This window comes from Lissotriton vulgaris, chromosome 9 (assembly GCF_964263255.1).
Source record: "Lissotriton vulgaris chromosome 9, aLisVul1.2, whole genome shotgun sequence".
NCBI classification, from domain to species: domain Eukaryota; kingdom Metazoa; phylum Chordata; class Amphibia; order Caudata; family Salamandridae; genus Lissotriton; species Lissotriton vulgaris.
In genome coordinates this window covers 868,023,831-868,040,918 of record NC_141697.1, presented here as the reverse complement: position 1 = coordinate 868,040,918, position 17,088 = coordinate 868,023,831, and the positions used below count along the sequence as shown (strand labels likewise).

Below are 17,088 nucleotides of genomic sequence, written 5' to 3'. Positions count from 1 at the left end.
TGTCTGGGTTAGAGGGATTCAGCGCTGCTTATCTAGATGACATTGCTGTGTTCAGCTCCAGTTGGGAGGAACATTTGCAACATCTATGCGAAGTGTTGAAGGCTCTGCAAAGGGCAGGCCTCACTATCATGGCAAGTAAGTGCCAGATAGGGCAGGGATCTGTGGTGCACTTGGGACACCAAGTAGGGAGCGGCCAGGTGGCACCCCTACAAGCAAAGATTGATACCATTCTGGCTTGGGAGTCCTCCAAGACCCAGACAGAGGTCAGAGCCTTCCTAGGTCTCACCGGGTATTACAGACAGTTTGTCAAGTGGTATGGCACCATTGCTGCCCACTTGACAGAGCTGACTTCAAGGAAGCAGCCCAGGAAGTGATCTGGACCGATGCCTGGCAGACCACGTGTAATGCCCTGAAAGCTACCATGTGCACAGTACCCGTGCTCAAGACGCCTGATTTCTCCAAAGAGTTTGTGGTGCAGACAGATGCTTTAGAGGTGTGGGAGTAGTACTATCACAATTAAACGACGAGGGCTTGAACCAACCCGTAGCTTTCACTAGAAGGAGGCTATGTCCCAGGGAACTGAGGTGGAGAGCAATTGAAAGGGCTTTTGCTGTGGTCTTGGCCTGAAGAAGCTAAGGCTCTACTTGTTTGGGACTCACATCCGGGTTCAGACAGACCGCAGGCCCCTCAGATGGATTGCAGATGAGGGGTGAGAACCCAAAACTGTTGAGGTGGTCCATCTCCCTACAGGGAAGGGACTTTACGGTGGAACACCGCCCTGGTACAGAACACACCAATGCTGATGGTCTGTCCGGGTTCTTTCGGCTTAGTGATTAGAACTCCAAAGAGATGGGTAGTTCACCATACTTTTCAGCTTGAGGGGACACTTGTTAGACTTGGCATCCTTGGCGTGGTTTCCCCTGACTTTTTGCCTCTACCTACTGTATTTTTGACACTATGCTGGATTTCGTTTTTGCTGGTTTAGATGCTTTGGGCACCTTGCCACTGCTGATCAGTGCCAAATTGCAAGTGCTCACTGTGTAAATTGTTATTGCGATTGGTTATCCATGATTGGCATATTTGCTTTACCAGTAGGTCCCTAGTAAAGTGCTATAAGTGTGCCAGGGCTGGTAATTCAAATGCTACTAGGGGGCTTGCAGCACTGATTGTGCCACCCACATAAGTAACCCTGAAAAGAGGTCTCAGGCCTGCCACTGCAGTGCCTGTGAGCAGTTTGTTGACTGCCTTGTCGACCTGCCCAGTGTACCTAATTGCCAGGCCTCACCCTTCCCTTTTCTTACGCCTAGGAAAACCCTATGGTAGGACCAAGGTACCCCCTGGGCATGCTGCAGTGCAAGTGAAAGGTAGGACATGTATTAGTGTGTGTAACATGTCCTGATAGTGAAATACTACCAATTTCGTTTTTCACTATTGAAAGGCTATCTTGCCCATAGGACAGAATGGGGAATGCTGTGTAAGATGTTTACCCTCATATCTTCCTGTAGGAGTGAGATAGAAACTTGGAGTATGGTATCCCTGAACTTGGAATTTGATAACACATCTTTTAGGAAGGATGGTGTTTTCACTGTGTTAGAAAGTAGCTATTTTCTTGTTCAACCTATCTGTGTGCCTCTGCCTGTTTGTGCATTGACTGTCTGGTTTGAGAGTGACAGGGGCTTGGGTGGGTCCAGGAGTCTGGGCGAGTCAGCACTAGGATGAATAGGCCGATCTGCATTTGGAGTGGCGGGAGGAGTAGCACCTGGGTCTGAATGGGGCTGTGCCTGCCTTCCACAATGCTGTTTCCACCTCCTGCAGTGTGTCTGTAGACCCAGGCCCACACTGTCAGAGTGCACCCAGAACTGGTTCAGACTGGGTCCAAGACCCCTCACACATAGAGAACAAAGACTTTGGGGGTAAAAATTTGAGAGATGAAACCCCTGTAAGTTAGAGTACTTCGTGATCAAGAGGAACCTGTTGCCAAAGAGGACAGCTGAAAAGACTGAGGAGAAGTACTGCTGCCCTTGCTGTGTGTCTGGGGTTGGCCTGCAGTTTGCTGTTTCTGCTGAGGAGAGGACAAAGGGACTTGGCTGTGTGCTGTGTCCCCCTGCTGGAAGAAGAACTTTCCTGTGTGCCGTGTCCATCTGAAGAAAAGTCTCCAAGGGCCTGAGAAGAGTTGGCCTCCTGTTTGTGAAGTCCCAGGACCAAAAAAACTTCACCCCCAGCTTCCCTGAACTTACTTGCTGGGAGTTCTAACCTGCCAGGAGGGCCTGTAACTGTGTGTGAGAGGCCTTTTTTCTGTTGGGAGCTGGAAGAGCGAAGCAATGAGGGAGAAGCGTGTCGCCGCCGTAGCCGCTGCATCATCAAGGAAACGTCTCGTTGCTGCTGCTGTAGACCTTCGCATCACCGGAGAAGTGTGCTGCCACCACAGAGGGTGCCGTCGCATTACCAGAGAAGCGTGTCGCAGGGCCGTCGCATCACTGAGGAAGCGTGTCGCCCCTGTTCGAGGCTGCAACACCAAAGAAGCGTGTCACAGGGCCTGTCGCAGCTCCGAAGAAGTGTGCTGCTGCCGCATCACCGGAGAAGTGTGTCGCAGGGCCTGTCGTGGCTCAGGACACCACTAATTTTGCCGTTGGGCATGCATACTTTGCCTCCACGTTGCTGCATCGCATCAAAGACGCAATTTTATCGCATTGCACCAGATCGTCGCAATGCATGAGGCACCATCTTGTCACATCGTAACCGGAGCACAGGGAGAATTGATGCATCGCCTTCTCTGTGACCCCTTTAGTTAGTTTTGAATTACGCATCCCAGGTATTTCGAGACTAAGTGTGGCATTGATCATCTACAAGCTTATTTTTGCAACAACCTTTTTAAAGACATTCTACTAAGTATCTGTATGTTGGATTTTTGTCATTTTGGTCTTGCTCAGTCTAGATAAAGATATTTTATTTTTCTAAACTGGTGTGGTGTCCATTTGTGCTGTTTTCACTGTTACTGTGAGTGTTGGTACAAATGCTTTAAACATTGCCTTTGGGATAAGCCTGTCTGCTCGTGCAAGCTACCAAGGGGGTGAGCAGGGGTTATATAAAGTGTGTATCCACCTTACCCTGACTAGAAGCAAGGGTCCCTATTTGGTCAAAGGTAACTAACTCTGCCAACTAGAGACTCCCAGTTATAATACAAACTAACCCATGTTGTTACGGTTCCAAGTTCCTTATGACAAAGAAAGCTGTTCAAAGATTTTTATGTCCAAGGAAGGCAAATCTTTGAAAAGTACCCTAAGGAGTGCTGCAGTACCAAGAGTGCTGTCTATATGGCAGCAATTCTCCCAGAGGTATAGAGACAGGCCCTTTCTGTTGGAGGAGCTGAGGGTCTGCCAATAGTTTACGTACCAGTATGGCTATTGACTAGTGTACCTAGCCCTGCAGGAGGAGAAGCTGTCCAGGACGAGAAACCAAGTACACTCCCAGAGTGGGGAACAAGACAGAGAAAGCATGGCTGTGAGGGCATGAAGCCAGGAGTGAACTGCATGTGAAAATGGTTCCCCTATTAATCTAAATTGTTCTGATTGCAAATTAAATAAAGAGTTCTGTAGATCTCAAACATCAAATGAGAACAGCAGTCCTAGTTGACTGAGGGACTGGTGCTGCTGCTAGTGAGTCTTCCTGCTCCTCCAAAGCGGAGGTTGGAGCTTTTTTGGTCTAAAGGCAGCACTTGCGATACTACTACACCATCTGAATTTGGCCTTAGGGAGGACATAACTGCAGAAAACAACAACTGCTGCAGGAACTGCTGTGCTGAGGACTCTAAGTCGCTCAGTTCTAAACTAGGTTTTAAATGCAACCCTGACAGTTGAAGAGTAGAAGCACAGGAGCAAAACAGCTGCATGTGTCGTCCTGCTCCAGCACTCACCACCCTGGATTGTGGCTACAAGAATCAGGCAACAACAGAGTTTGAGAACTATGTGAGAATGAGAGACTAAATCATAGACAGGGTTTGCATAGTGAACTTAAGATATTGAATGAATAATCATCCCAAGGTGAACTGGAACTTAACTATTTTGGCAGATTTGAGCTTTGGGGGTGATATGGAAATACTGCACATTTGACTAGTCAGTGTCTTGTGCCACATTTTATAGGTGATGAATCACAGATGTTTAGAAACTCAGCCTGTGGAGAAGAATAACAATGGATGTAGTATAGTTGCAGGCAGGATTACCATTCTAGGGGTGATGTCCTTAATTGTGCTGGGTAGTATTAAATGATGGTGCATCATTAAGGTACATTCTTTCAAATCAAGAGAGAAGCACTTGGCAGGATAACACACTATTGTGTCTCTTGGTTGACTGTTGAGTTCTGACATTTTGGTCCCCCACACTAACTCCCTGAGAAGCATTTAACTACTTGCTAGTCTGATAGTCAAATGTAGGAGGGATGTACTCAGCCCAACACGCAGATCACTAGTAGGAAAGACTCAGGATACCAGTGGCAAATGACTTCAACCTCCAGGATTGGGGCCTCCTAGCCAGTTTGCCCTCAGGCACTGCTGACAGGATCAGAAACAAACGGATAATGCACTGTAAAGTAGCTATGAATTATTTGAAAACTTTGAAGAGTGGAATAGTGTCATTATTTGCTGCATCTTAAGCAGTTTGAGAAAAGCTGGACCCGAAATGCATACAATGTTCTTGACGACTTGTTGTGTATCAGTGAAAACAATAAAAATACATTTCAATTTTAAAACAAGATATATTTTTATTCTTTTTATTGATACACAACTGGTCATGAAGAACATTGTCGACAGCAATTCAACTACAAAGGTTATCATCATCTCCATTCTCTTTGCCCCTTATCTCCTTCCAATTGCACTCCTGCCACATCCTCCCCCCCTTTCCGTAACCCTGCCTTCATCTGCCCTGCTACCTCCAAATTCCCCTGAAAGGCCTCCAACAACCACATACACATGTCTAGGTGCTCCATTACCTTATCATCCATCCTTGACATCATCTGGAGTACTTTTCCTCAGCTATGGCCCATTCAACCATATCCTTACTCCACAATGCCACCTACGGGACCCTCTGTCCAAACGACCCTATCGCCACCCATTTCTTGGCAACCACCAGTGCCAACTATAGGAACTTCCTGCGTATCATCCCCCACGTGGCGTCTTTATCATACTCAGAAGCAAGCCATTTAGTGTCTCTTTCACCCTAACGCCAGTCACCCTTTCCAATCCCTCCTGTACAGTCGTCCAGAATGCACACACTGTTGGGCACATCCATGCCATATGGAGGAAGGAGGACTCCTCCACACCCCACACCTTGGAATGTTCATCGCCCTACCCACATACATTATACTCAATTTAATCAGTGTCAGGTAAGTGCGGTGCAGATAATTGAAATGTATCAACTTGATATTGCAGGACTCCGGACGGGTAAGTGCACAAGTCCCTTCCCAGACTTTCTCTGTCATATTGTCCTCCACATCTCCCCAAAATACAAATGTCCTAGTATTCAAGGCAGTTCTCGTCTAATGATCTACAGACATCACTAGTTGTACATGAATTACAACAGACCTCTCTTCTTACAGAAATTTAGAGTAGGGGATGTCTCAGTCTGCTGCCCATTATTAAAAAACAGCCCAACTCTGATCAACAAACTTAGACAAACACAAAACCCACATTCACCTAAAATGACAACAGAAAAAGGTGAGAAAGGCGAGATGGCACCTCACGGGCGCACCACCAATGGGACCCCTGGCTGGTACTCACTAGGATGGCCCTGTTCTTAACATTGGTGCCATCAAGCCGTAACGGAAACGTGTCCTAAACCCAAAGAAAAGACAGTGAGTGGTGCAGTGAATACAAATTATATGTAACAAAACGTACAACACTTAACACTTAACATAAAATCCACTTTGCAACCAGGACAAAAACTTTACTAGTGTTCCTTTCTTGTTGCATACAGTACACATATAAACAATAAAAGGAAGGATGTGAATACTACCAATCGATTCACACCCTACTTACAGCCGACATGTTTCACTCGGACCAAGAAGGCGCCGGACAGTTATTCTCCACCGCAACAGAAACGAAGGGAGACTGGACCCAGCTCACCTATGGGGGCTGTATTCCTTTTAAATTCCTCTTGGCTGGTATGAGAGGCAAGGCTAACTGAAGGCACGCAAAGCCCAGTGTCCTTTGCAGTGGCATTTAAATTGGTTTGCCCTGAGGAAATTGCCTGATAGAAACCAAGGCAATGAAACATGTCGGTTGTAAGTAGGGTGTGAACAGGGCCATCCTGGTGAGAACCAGCCAGGGGTCCCATTGGTGGTGCGCCCGTGAGGTGCCATCTCGCCTTTCTCACCTTTTTCTGTTGTCATTTTAGGTGAATGTGGGTTTTGTGTTTGTCTAAGTTTGTTGATCAGAGTTGGACTGTTTTTTTTTAATAATCGGCAGCAGACTGAGACATCCCCTACTCTAAATTTCTGTAAGAAGAGAGGTCTGTTGTAATTCATGTACAACTAGGGATGTCTGTAGATCATTAGACGAGAACTGCCTTGAATACTAGGACATTTGTATTTTGGTGATTTACTGAGTGGAGGGCGTCCTAGTTTTCCTTTCCCTCTTTACTCGTACTTTGTTCCTCCACATCTCCCCACCCGGCCCATTTAGCAGGAAAACTTTGCTTTAGTCGGTCCCCTTTGAAGGCTCCATAAAACAATGACACACATTGCATTGCACATCCAACCTATAATTGCATTTATATAGCGCTTACCTACCAACTGCAGCGTTTCAGACCACTGGGGTCCATGGGATACCCCGACTATATCTCCCTACATGTACCGGCAAGCTTAGAATACTGAATAAACTGGCTAAGCCCCACCATCCCTTCTCAAATGTAATGAATCTCTAATCTGGGTACAAAGTGTACATGTTTCATAGTCCCCTGTTCTTCAGCACACCACTGACATAGCTTCACTAATGAGCTTAAGTGGAACCAATGACCAAATGCTCAGCTTTCCCACGAACGGTGGACATATTAACACCCTAGAAATCACTCTCTCCCATATCTCCCCCCGTTTTCTGCACCAGATAAGGTAGTGCCCCGGTATCCTGGTCCCGCTCATTAGCAATTCCAACAAAGGTGTGGTCTCACAAGTATCTCTTAGTAGCTTCTTTTCCTAATTATCCTCCACTGTGACCTATCACAATGTGTATTCCAACACAGCCGCATAATAGTACAGCCCGTGCTTTAAATGGGGCGGTACACTCCGGTAAGGAGTACCAGCACTTTTATATTTTGAGAGGGAGAGTACAGGAACTTCTCAAAACGGACGTAATGCTTTTGATTGGAGAGTACCGGTACTTCTCAGAAACAAGAAGGTACTCAATCAATCAATTAAATTTTATTCGGCTCTAAAGATTAAACCATAAAAGTCATACGGCATACGTTATACCATAATTCAGACTACATGTTGACAAATGTTATAAAATCCAAGTGAGCTATACACATAAAAGAAACATAAGTTACAATACAGATATAATTTACAACTTGTCCTTTGTCTGATGGCGAACCGTAAAAAATTGAGAGTGTACAAAACAGTATCACTAGAAAGAAGTTGTAAGAAAAAAAAAGCTGGTCTCACCCTCCTAAAGCCCATTTTTTTAAAGATAAAATAATAAATCACCTACTGGGAACAGCATAAAAGTGCAGAACATTAAAAAGCGCATCATGTCCTGAGGAGATTCTCCATTGCAGCCACAGGGCATGAGGCACTGACCTCTGTGAGAACCATCAGGATGTGCCAAAAAGGAGTGGAAAAGGTCAAGCAGGAACCTCATCAAAAGAAAACGATTGTGTATGTTTTTCAGCCCTAGAAGATAAGGCACTGTGATAGGCACGGTTTTCAGTACAACATACTTGCGCACCCTGGACTTGCACAGCTCCTTTCCTTCTCTTTCAGTATGTCGCATTCTTAAAAAAGACTCCTTGGCCAAGTGTGGTCCCTTTTACTACCTCCCTCAGGATTCGTAAAGAGATCAACTCTTCCTAGTCTGGCAAGGCCAACTTTTATACACCTGAGCCATCGAATACGTGAGCCGTGAGAAAGACAGTCCCGTAGGACGTCTTTACTAAGTACGCTCTCTTGTTTGGCCCATATCTTAAGCCACAAGGCCAGAGGTCGAAAAGCCAAGTCGTCTTAGAGAGAGGCATCCCCAATTCCTCATGCACAACGTAAGATGGGGTGCCTTAAGGGATAGAAAGATCTCTTCGCAAAAATGAGTTTCCGGTGCTCTGCAGAACCCTGACCGAAATATGGCCCCATGTCTCGCTCCCATAACTGACCTTTGAGATACATTTTGCTTGGTAGATCTTCAGCAGGGCCTCCATTGGCTTCCCTCCCACTCTGCTGGCCAAGTTAAAAACAGCTGCTGAAGCTTTCACAAGGTCCACTTTCTTTTGGTTAAACAGGGAGCACCAGCTCAGTGAGGCGTCAAACACTACTCCCAGATAGGAAAAAACATTTGCCTTGAGTAGTAAAGAACTACCTAAGTTAAAAATGGTCTGCTTAGCCTTTCCAGGGCCCACCTGCATGATATATATTATTTAGAGCGTTTCACCGACAGAGCCAGCTCCTCCATAAAAGAGGCAAAAGAGTTTAGGAGAAGTTGTAAGCCCCTTGCAGTCGTCGCCAGGAGGACTGAGTCATACGCGTATAAAAGGACAGGTAGGCTACGCTTGCCTACCTGGGCACTGTCAGCTTTGGTTGCTAGAAGGGCCTTTTCTAGGGGGTTGATGTATAATTTAAAAAGGAAGGGTGCAAGAATGCACCCTTGACGCACCCCCTTCTAATGTTAAACTGACGGGACACTTTCAGGTCCTTTGAATAGTGGAAAACCGCCATAGAATCTCGGTGAAGGTCCCTCAAGAACCAAATGATGTTTTTATCTATGCCAATGGATACCATCAGCTGCCATAACTTGGACCTGTACACACAGTCAAAGAAAGAGGACATGTCCATGAAGGCTAAATATATCGGACATGAACGAGCCACAGTATACTTATTCAAAACAAGATATAGGTTCAAACACTGCTCTACAGTAGACCGACCAGGGCGGAAACCATATTGCATTTCAGATAAAAAGTTGCTTTTGTCCGCCTAAGTTACCAACCTGTTAAGAATCATGCGACCTACCACCTTCACCACAGAGTATAGGAAAGAAATGAGCCTGTAACATGAGTTACTATCCCGGTCCCCCTTTTAAATACCGGGACTTGGGTCGATAAAGCCCAGGAGTCGGGCGGCAGACCCACACTGCAGCATTAATAACAGCTGTAAGGACAGGTGCCCAAAAGTCTATATGGGCAATATAAAGGTCAGGAGGAATCTCATCTGACCCTGGGGCCTTTCTTTGAGTAAGACCTAATACATCCGCTCTTACTTCTTGGGTGGAAAATAAGAGAACCACTTTACCTTACACGCTTTCCTGCCCTTCAGGTATCGTGGGCTTTGTTAGAAAGATACCCTCAAAGTGGTGGACCCAATCATGCTCTGTGATGTGGGCGACCAATAATTTTGAGTTATCTTCTGAAAAAATGGGCTATTAATGAGAGCCCAAAACTTAGAGCTATTGCGCAGTGTGCTTGCCTCCACTAGATCAGACCAGGCCTCCACCTTCAGCGAGGATTTACGAGATGCTAGTACGGCCTTATATGCTCTGCGAAGCCCTTTGACCACTACCTCGTCTCGGGCGTGTTGCTTAGGGCCTGTCTCAGCTTCCTAGAAACCTGGGAACAGACTGAATCGAACCATCTTTGACCTGCTGGCTCACGGCCCCAATGCGGGGCTCGTAAAAGCCTCTGTATGACATTCCTGCATTTCTATTTTCCCATTTCAAGCACTGAGTACAGCTCAAGATCAGGCAATCCCATGCCCCCTTCTACGAGACCTAGCTTCAGCGTCGACAAAGCAACTCTACAAGGCTCAACAGTAAAATGAATTGAGCTAGGCGTCAGCTTTTTTGAATTACGATTCTGTTATGCATTTATTCTTTTCAGTTTGTACTCTGGAAAAATGGAGTACAATAAAATACTTTTAGAAATGAAGCTCTAAAATCATAATGACACATTTTGTATACGTCACCTTGAGAATAAAATAAATAGTGCTCATGCCCACAGCCCACCAATGAAAGATAAGGTTAGTAATATATGCTCACTTTCTATTTCCGGGTACTTCAACAGAATCAAAAATCCATATCTCAGTGTAGTACTGACTGTTTCTGTTCCGGCAAAGAATAGATTCAGCGTGGTAATTACCATGTTCTCATTCTGAAATTCAGAGTGTGTATTTGCTGATTCCTGAAAAGAAGAACAAATATGTATGTGTGTAAATTTTTCTAAATCTATTTAAGATACATGACATCACTTGTCACCAGTAATAATAAAATGGTACTTTTACCCTTTTTACAACAGAGGTGTGACATCACATTTGGAGAGTCAAGCCCCAGCGGATACTCTGCAAAGCTGCTTCTTGGTCAAAGCTTTTAACCGCTACCTAAACAATTACATGCGCTAGGCTACCTTTTCAGATCCCTTCTTCCTAAGTTCTGTGGTAAACAAAAATCAATGTCCATCCATTTAGTCAATAATTCGAGTACTTAAGAATCTACTCCCTCACACACCCACCCATCCATCCAACCATCTACTCATCCATCCATCCATCTCCTCAACCATCTGTCCATCTACTCACTTACCAGTCTCCCTCACACATACGCCCCATCAATAAGTAAATATATTTACTCAAACACAGACCAATATGCTTTGTAACTGATTGTTTCATATAGTTACACATTGTTAGATTTGGGGGTCTCTAGTTGGCAGAGATATGTACCTTTGACAAATAGGGACACTTGCGTCTAGTCACGGTAAGGGGGTACACTCCTAAAATAACCCCTGCTCACCTCCTTGGTAGCTTGGCACGAGCAGATAGGCATATCTCAGAGGCAGTGTGTAAAGCATTTGTGAACACATGCAGTAACCCAGTCATAACACTACAGATGGACACCACACAGGTTGTAGTATAAAAAAAAGTATTTTTATATAGACTTAACACAAGACCACAAACGACAAAAATCCACAATACTTTACTTTAAAAATGGTAGGTTTAGCTTAGTTCTCTTAAGATGTAACATGCAACACTTTGAGTTCAATGTACCTTAGGATGCGTAACGCTATACAATGAAAGAGTTGCAGGGAAGGTTGGTTCCTTACATGCAAGAACAATGATGCATCCGGCCCCCACTGATACATAGGGGATGCTTCGGTTCTTCTCTGCGAGGGGAGGCAATGCGTCGGTTTCTTACTGCGCTTCCGTGGCGATGCGGCCCGCAACGCCGTGATGCGATGAAGATCCGGTACAAAGTGACAAAGATGGCGTCTTCTTCTTGATGTGACACGATGCGTGCATGCCCGACGGCCATGCGGCGACTCAACAATTCTTCTGAGCTGTGACAGGCCCTGCGACACCCTTCCCGGTGTTGCTGCGGCATCTGGTGCGACGTTGATCCTCTTCTCCAGTGATGTGAGGTGCTTCAGCAATGATGCGACAGCTGCAGTGGTGGCGACACGCTTTTCCGTTGATGCGGCAGCGTCTGATACGACGTCGATCCTCTTCTACGGTGATACGACAACAGCGGCTGCGGCGGCAACACGCTTCTTCTTCGTGAGTCGCGCTTCCAGCTCCTTGCGACACGCAGTTCCTCAGAAAGCCCAACACAACTGCAGGCACTTCCAAAGAACTCTTGGGGAGCTGCTGGGTGAAGTCTGTAGTCCCTGAGACTTCAGCAGGAGGCAAGTTCTTTCTCAAGCCTTTGGAGATCCTTCACACGTTGATGAAAGTACACACAAAGTTCCTCTCTCCTTTCTCTGGCAGTCAGGCAGCTACTGCAGGCCAGTCCCCCAAGTAGCACTTCAGCTTAGGGATAGTCTCTCCTCAATCTCTGGTTCCTCTCCTCAGGAAAGGTTTCTTCCTGTTTCCCAAAAGTGATCTACAGTTCTGGGGTCTGGGTCCCCCTTTTTATACACAGTTTCTCTTTGTTTTCTGAAAGCAGAGAGGCCTTGGCCTAGTCCAAACCATTTTTGGTCAGTCCTGGAGCACTCTGTTTACATGACTCCTTCTTTCCTTTCACAGTGCATGGCAGAGACATCAGATGCACCACAGGAGGTGGAGCCAGCATTGTGGAGGGAAGGCACAGCTCTATTCAGGTCCCAGGTGCAACTCCTCCCACCCATCTGCATGTAGATCTCTCTATTCAGCCCTGTGATGACTCACCCTGTCTCCTGGAATCCCCCAGCCCCTGTCACTCAAACTCCAGGCAAGGAATACACAACCTAGCAGAGGCAGGCTTAGATAGTTAGGCAAGAAAATACCTTATTTCTAAAAGTGTTATTTTCAAACACAGAATGTTAAAACCAACTTCTCTAAAAGATGTATTTTATCATTCTGAGTTCAGGTGTTAGGAGAAGGGTCAACTTCCACGGGAGCGAAGAAGAATCCCTCCACCTCCAAGACACAGCAGCAGGAATGCGATAACAAAGTATACGACACTCCTGTCTACTGTCTCCTAAAAGTATGAGGGAATTTACCCAAGGAGTGTCCACCACTCTCCTCATACGAGGGGTAACAAATAGTAGAAAAGGCGTCTCCGGGGATGGTCCAGGCTAGGAAACAAAGAGCAGGTTTATGAATAGACACAATCCCTATGTTTACTGGAAACACAATAAAACATTGACAAGTGTGATCAATCATGGATCTTACCCCAAGTGTAGATCGGGCAAGCGTCAACGATGAGTCCAGGCAAAAGGGAGGGGTCCAAAAATAAGGACTCACGAAGGACTCAACACACCTCTGACGCAAATCAAATGGTAAGGGAAGGTGAGGTGAACCGGCCGGCTGACTAAAGGGGCCCAGTCCAGCGGAGCAGTAACACCAAGCACCAAACAACAAACAGAAAAGGAGCGAGGGGCACCGACCGGCTGCACAGGGGGCGAGTACAGCGGAGCAGCACCCACTCAGGAGGGAAGACACCCGGCCCCTAGGAGGATAGGGCGGAGCGCTTACTCTCAAGAGGAAGCCCAATAAAGAAAGGAATAAACAACGGAGGTAACATTGGCTGTAAAACCAGGATATAGCAGAGAGTGAACAGATTACGCCCGCAAAATGCGTGAGGAATAGCAGGGCGTCGCGTTCACTGAAAAAAGGAGCGGCGAAGAATACCGCTATACCATACAGACTCACACGCACACTCACAGAGTAGAAATCAAGTGGCAGAGGGTCAGGAATCAGGAAATACAGCGTCAAGAAGACAGAACTCCAGCAAAGCCCTCAGACGCTAGCAAACAACTCGAACAGGAACCAGGAAGTGGGAAGGGGGCGTGGTCACCGGAAAGTAAGCCAAGCAGAGATGGGAGGGCTCTGCTCCTCCTTATTCCACTTAGGGAGCGTCAGGAAAGTACGGGCTGTAACACTAAGGGGCCACAGAGAAGTGTAGGAACCAGAATAAAGCGCACAAGTCAATGTTAAATCCTAACAGTACCCCTCCTTAAAGATCTATTCACAGGACCTGGCTTCACGGGATGCAATCTGTGGAACTGTCGGATCAACCGCACTGCATGTATGTTTTCTGCAGGTTCCCAGGACCTTTCTTCAGGGGGATATCCTACCCAATCAATGAAGTACTGGAGTTTACCTCGGATTCGTCTGGAATTCAAGATTTTGCTTACTTCATATTCTGTCTCTCCGTCTATCTGTACTAGAAGGGGAGGGATTTCAGGGACAAGGGAGGGTATGTATTTTTTGATCAAGGAACTGTGGAACACAGGATGGATTTTCATACATGGGGGTAGCTGGAGTTTCAGTGTGACAGGGGAAAGTATTTTCTCTATTATGTAGGGCCCTATGAAGCGTGGTTGGAACTTTTTCGACCCTTCCATTCTGAGGTTTTTTGTGGACAGCCACACCTTCTCTCCTATCACATATACTGGTTCTGTCCTTCAATGTTTATCTGCTTGTCTTTTCATAGCTTCTTTAGCCTTTTCTAGCTCTGTCTTGGCTGCTTCCCATGTGCTCTGTATGCGGGCATGTTGTTCCTCTAAAGCGGGTACTGTGTCATCAGGGGGTAGGACAATGGGGAGCATTCTAGGGTGTTGGGCTTGAACGAAGTAAAAGGGAGAGACCTTGGTGGCTGCATGACTAGAATTGTTATAAGCAAATTCAGCTAAAGGGAGGGCTTGAACCCATGTAGCTGGAATAGTGATTAACAAACACCGCAAAAACTGCTCTAACGTTTGGTTAGTTCTTTCGGTTTGCCCATCTGTTTGGGGGTGATATGCGGTAGAAAGCCTGTGATCAATTCCCAACACCTCACACATTCCTCTCCAGAACTTAGAGACGAACTGGGGACCGCGGTCTGAAATGATAACTGTGGGCAGCCCATGTAATTTTACCACTGTGTCCAAAAAGACAGCCACTAGTTCTTTAGAGGAAGGTACTTTCTTGAGAGGAACAAAATGACTTATCTTGGACAACAGATCTACCACTACGTAAATGGTGGTATAGCCCTGACATGGTGGTAAATCAGTCATAAAGTCCATACTAATAGTATGCCAGGGTGCAGGGGGTATGGCTATATGCTTTAACAGCCCTGTGGGTGCACAATGAGAAGCCTTTTGGCGGGCACATATCGCGCAAGCGTGTACATATTCCAAGACATCTTGAGACAATGAATCCCACCAAAACCATCGGCGACATAATTCAAGAGTCTTCCGCCCACCAGTATGGCCGGCCAAAGGGCTATTATGACACCATACAATGATTTTTTGTCTCAAGGGTGAAGCAGGCACAAACATCTTATTGTCATGGTAATAAATCCCTTCTTTGATTGTGTGGAGAGGGTTTTGTAACCATTCATCCAATGGGATTGCGATTAGTAGGCCTTTGAGGTCCTCCAAAAGTGTGTGATCTTTCTCTCCCACCCCAAGGATCTTGTTTTCTGGGATGATGGGAAGTGGTTGTTCTCGGTTGGGATGGTCATCCATTCCTAGACGGGATAATGCGTCTGCTTTCCCCTGTTGTGTGCCGGGCCTGTAAGTGATCACAAAATCATATTCACTAAAAAACAATAACCACCTCATCTGTCTGGGTGTGAGTGCTCGGGCTGATTTGAAGAATTGCAGATTTTTATGGTCGGAATAAATGGTGACCACATGAGGAGACCCTAACAAATGATGTCGCCATTCTTGAAAGGACAATTTGATGGCCAACAGTTCACGCTCCCCTATGGTGTAGTTTCTTTCGGCAGGCAGCAAGGTCTTGGAAAAATATGCAATGGGATGCATTTGACCTGTATCGGCGTCTCGTTGGGATAGAATACCTCCTACAGCATATTGTGAGGCATCAGCCTCCACATAAAAAGGTTGAGAGTTGTCTGCGTGCCGGAGAATAGGAGCTGAAGTAAACTTCTCTTTTAAGGAACAAAATGCTTGTTCTGCCTCCAATGTCCAGACAAACGGTACCCTTTTTTTCAATAGTCTTGTGATGGGGGAAACCGTGTCAGAAAACCGATCAATAAAGCGCCGATAAAAATTGGCGAATCCTAGAAAGGATTGTATTTCTCGGACTGAAGTGGGACTTTTCCATTGTGTCAATGCCTCAACTTTTTTGGGGTCCATTTGCAGGCCACCAGGTTTAATGGTAAAACCCAAGAAATCCACTTCTGAGGTATGAAAGGTGCTTTTGTCCAGTTTGGCATATAACTGATTCTCCTGTAACTTATGTAATATTTTTTGGACATGTTCTACATGTTCTGATTCGTTGTGGGAGAAGATAAGAATATCATCGATATATACTATAACGAAAACATCGATGTACTCTCTCAGAATGTCATTAATAAAATATTGGAATGCCGCCGGGGCATTGCATAACCCGAACGGCATTACACAATATTCATAGAGACCATATTTTGTGCGAAAGGCAGTTTTCCATTCGTCGCCCTGTTTTATCCTAATCAAATGGTAGGCACCCCTGAGATCAATTTTTGTGAATATTTTCGCCCCTTTTATCTGGTCTAGAAGGACAGGAATAAGAGGAAGAGGATACCTGTTTTTTATGGTTATCTTGTTTAGGGCTCTATAGTCCAAACACGCCCTGAGCCCGCCTTCCTTCTTATCGATAAAAAACAAAGGGGATGAAACAGGTGACGAGGAAGGTCGGATGAATCCTTTTGCAAGCATTTCATCCAGATAATTTTTTAGATATTCGTTTTCTGAAGGAGTCAAGGCATAAATGCGACTGCAGGGTAGGTCAGCACCGGGTATCAGGTCGATCCTACAATCATAGCTCCTGTGTGGAGGCAATTTGGTGGCTTCCTGCTCACTAAATACATTGGAATATTCTGCATACTGGTCAGGCAAACATGAGTCCACCGATGCTTGTACTGCACAAAATAACGGCAAGTCTGGTTCTCGTGCTTCTTGGTAACAGTGTTGCCTACAGAAAGAAGAACTCAACGTAACCGTTCTCTTTTCCCAATCTATCGCAGGGTTGTGGATCTGCAACCAAGGGACACCCAAGATGACACCAAAATTGGGAGCATCAATTAGGTCAAAAAGAAGGTTCTCTGAGTGACCGTTATTGAACACGATAGTCAGTGGTGGAGTTTGATAACTAATCATTCCGGAGGATAACTCCGAACCATCCACTGCCCAAATGGATTCAGGCTGAGTTTTAGCTACAAAGGTAAGCCCCAATTGTTTGGCTAGTTGGATGTCAAAAAAATTTCCTGTAGCTCCGGAATCTAATAGAACTGACATGGTATATTGCCTTTTTCCCAAATACGTGAGAGTAATGGGTACAATGAAATGCTTAACCACCAGGACTGGTTTAGAGGAGATCTGTGGATGTTTTGAGCTTAAGGAATCGATCTCTCTGTTCCTCAAGCTTTCTAGTTTTCCGAACTAGAAAGACTGCTTACTGATTGCTTTGAGGTTTTAGGACGCACTGGACATTCTCTGGCGAAATGCCCTCCTT

General features: G+C 45.8%; 1 protein-coding gene across 1 annotated transcript in view; it reads right to left on the bottom strand.

Annotated features, from left to right (window-relative positions):
• Positions 1 to 17,088, bottom strand: part of LOC147692391 (cytochrome P450 2G1-like) — a 475,560-nt gene that overhangs the window by 63,792 nt on the left and 394,680 nt on the right. Inside the window, exon 6 of the mRNA XM_086938613.1 lies at positions 10,220 to 10,361. Within this exon, the coding sequence (XP_086794739.1) occupies positions 10,220 to 10,361 (142 nt within the window). The remainder of the gene's footprint in view (positions 1 to 10,219; positions 10,362 to 17,088) is intronic.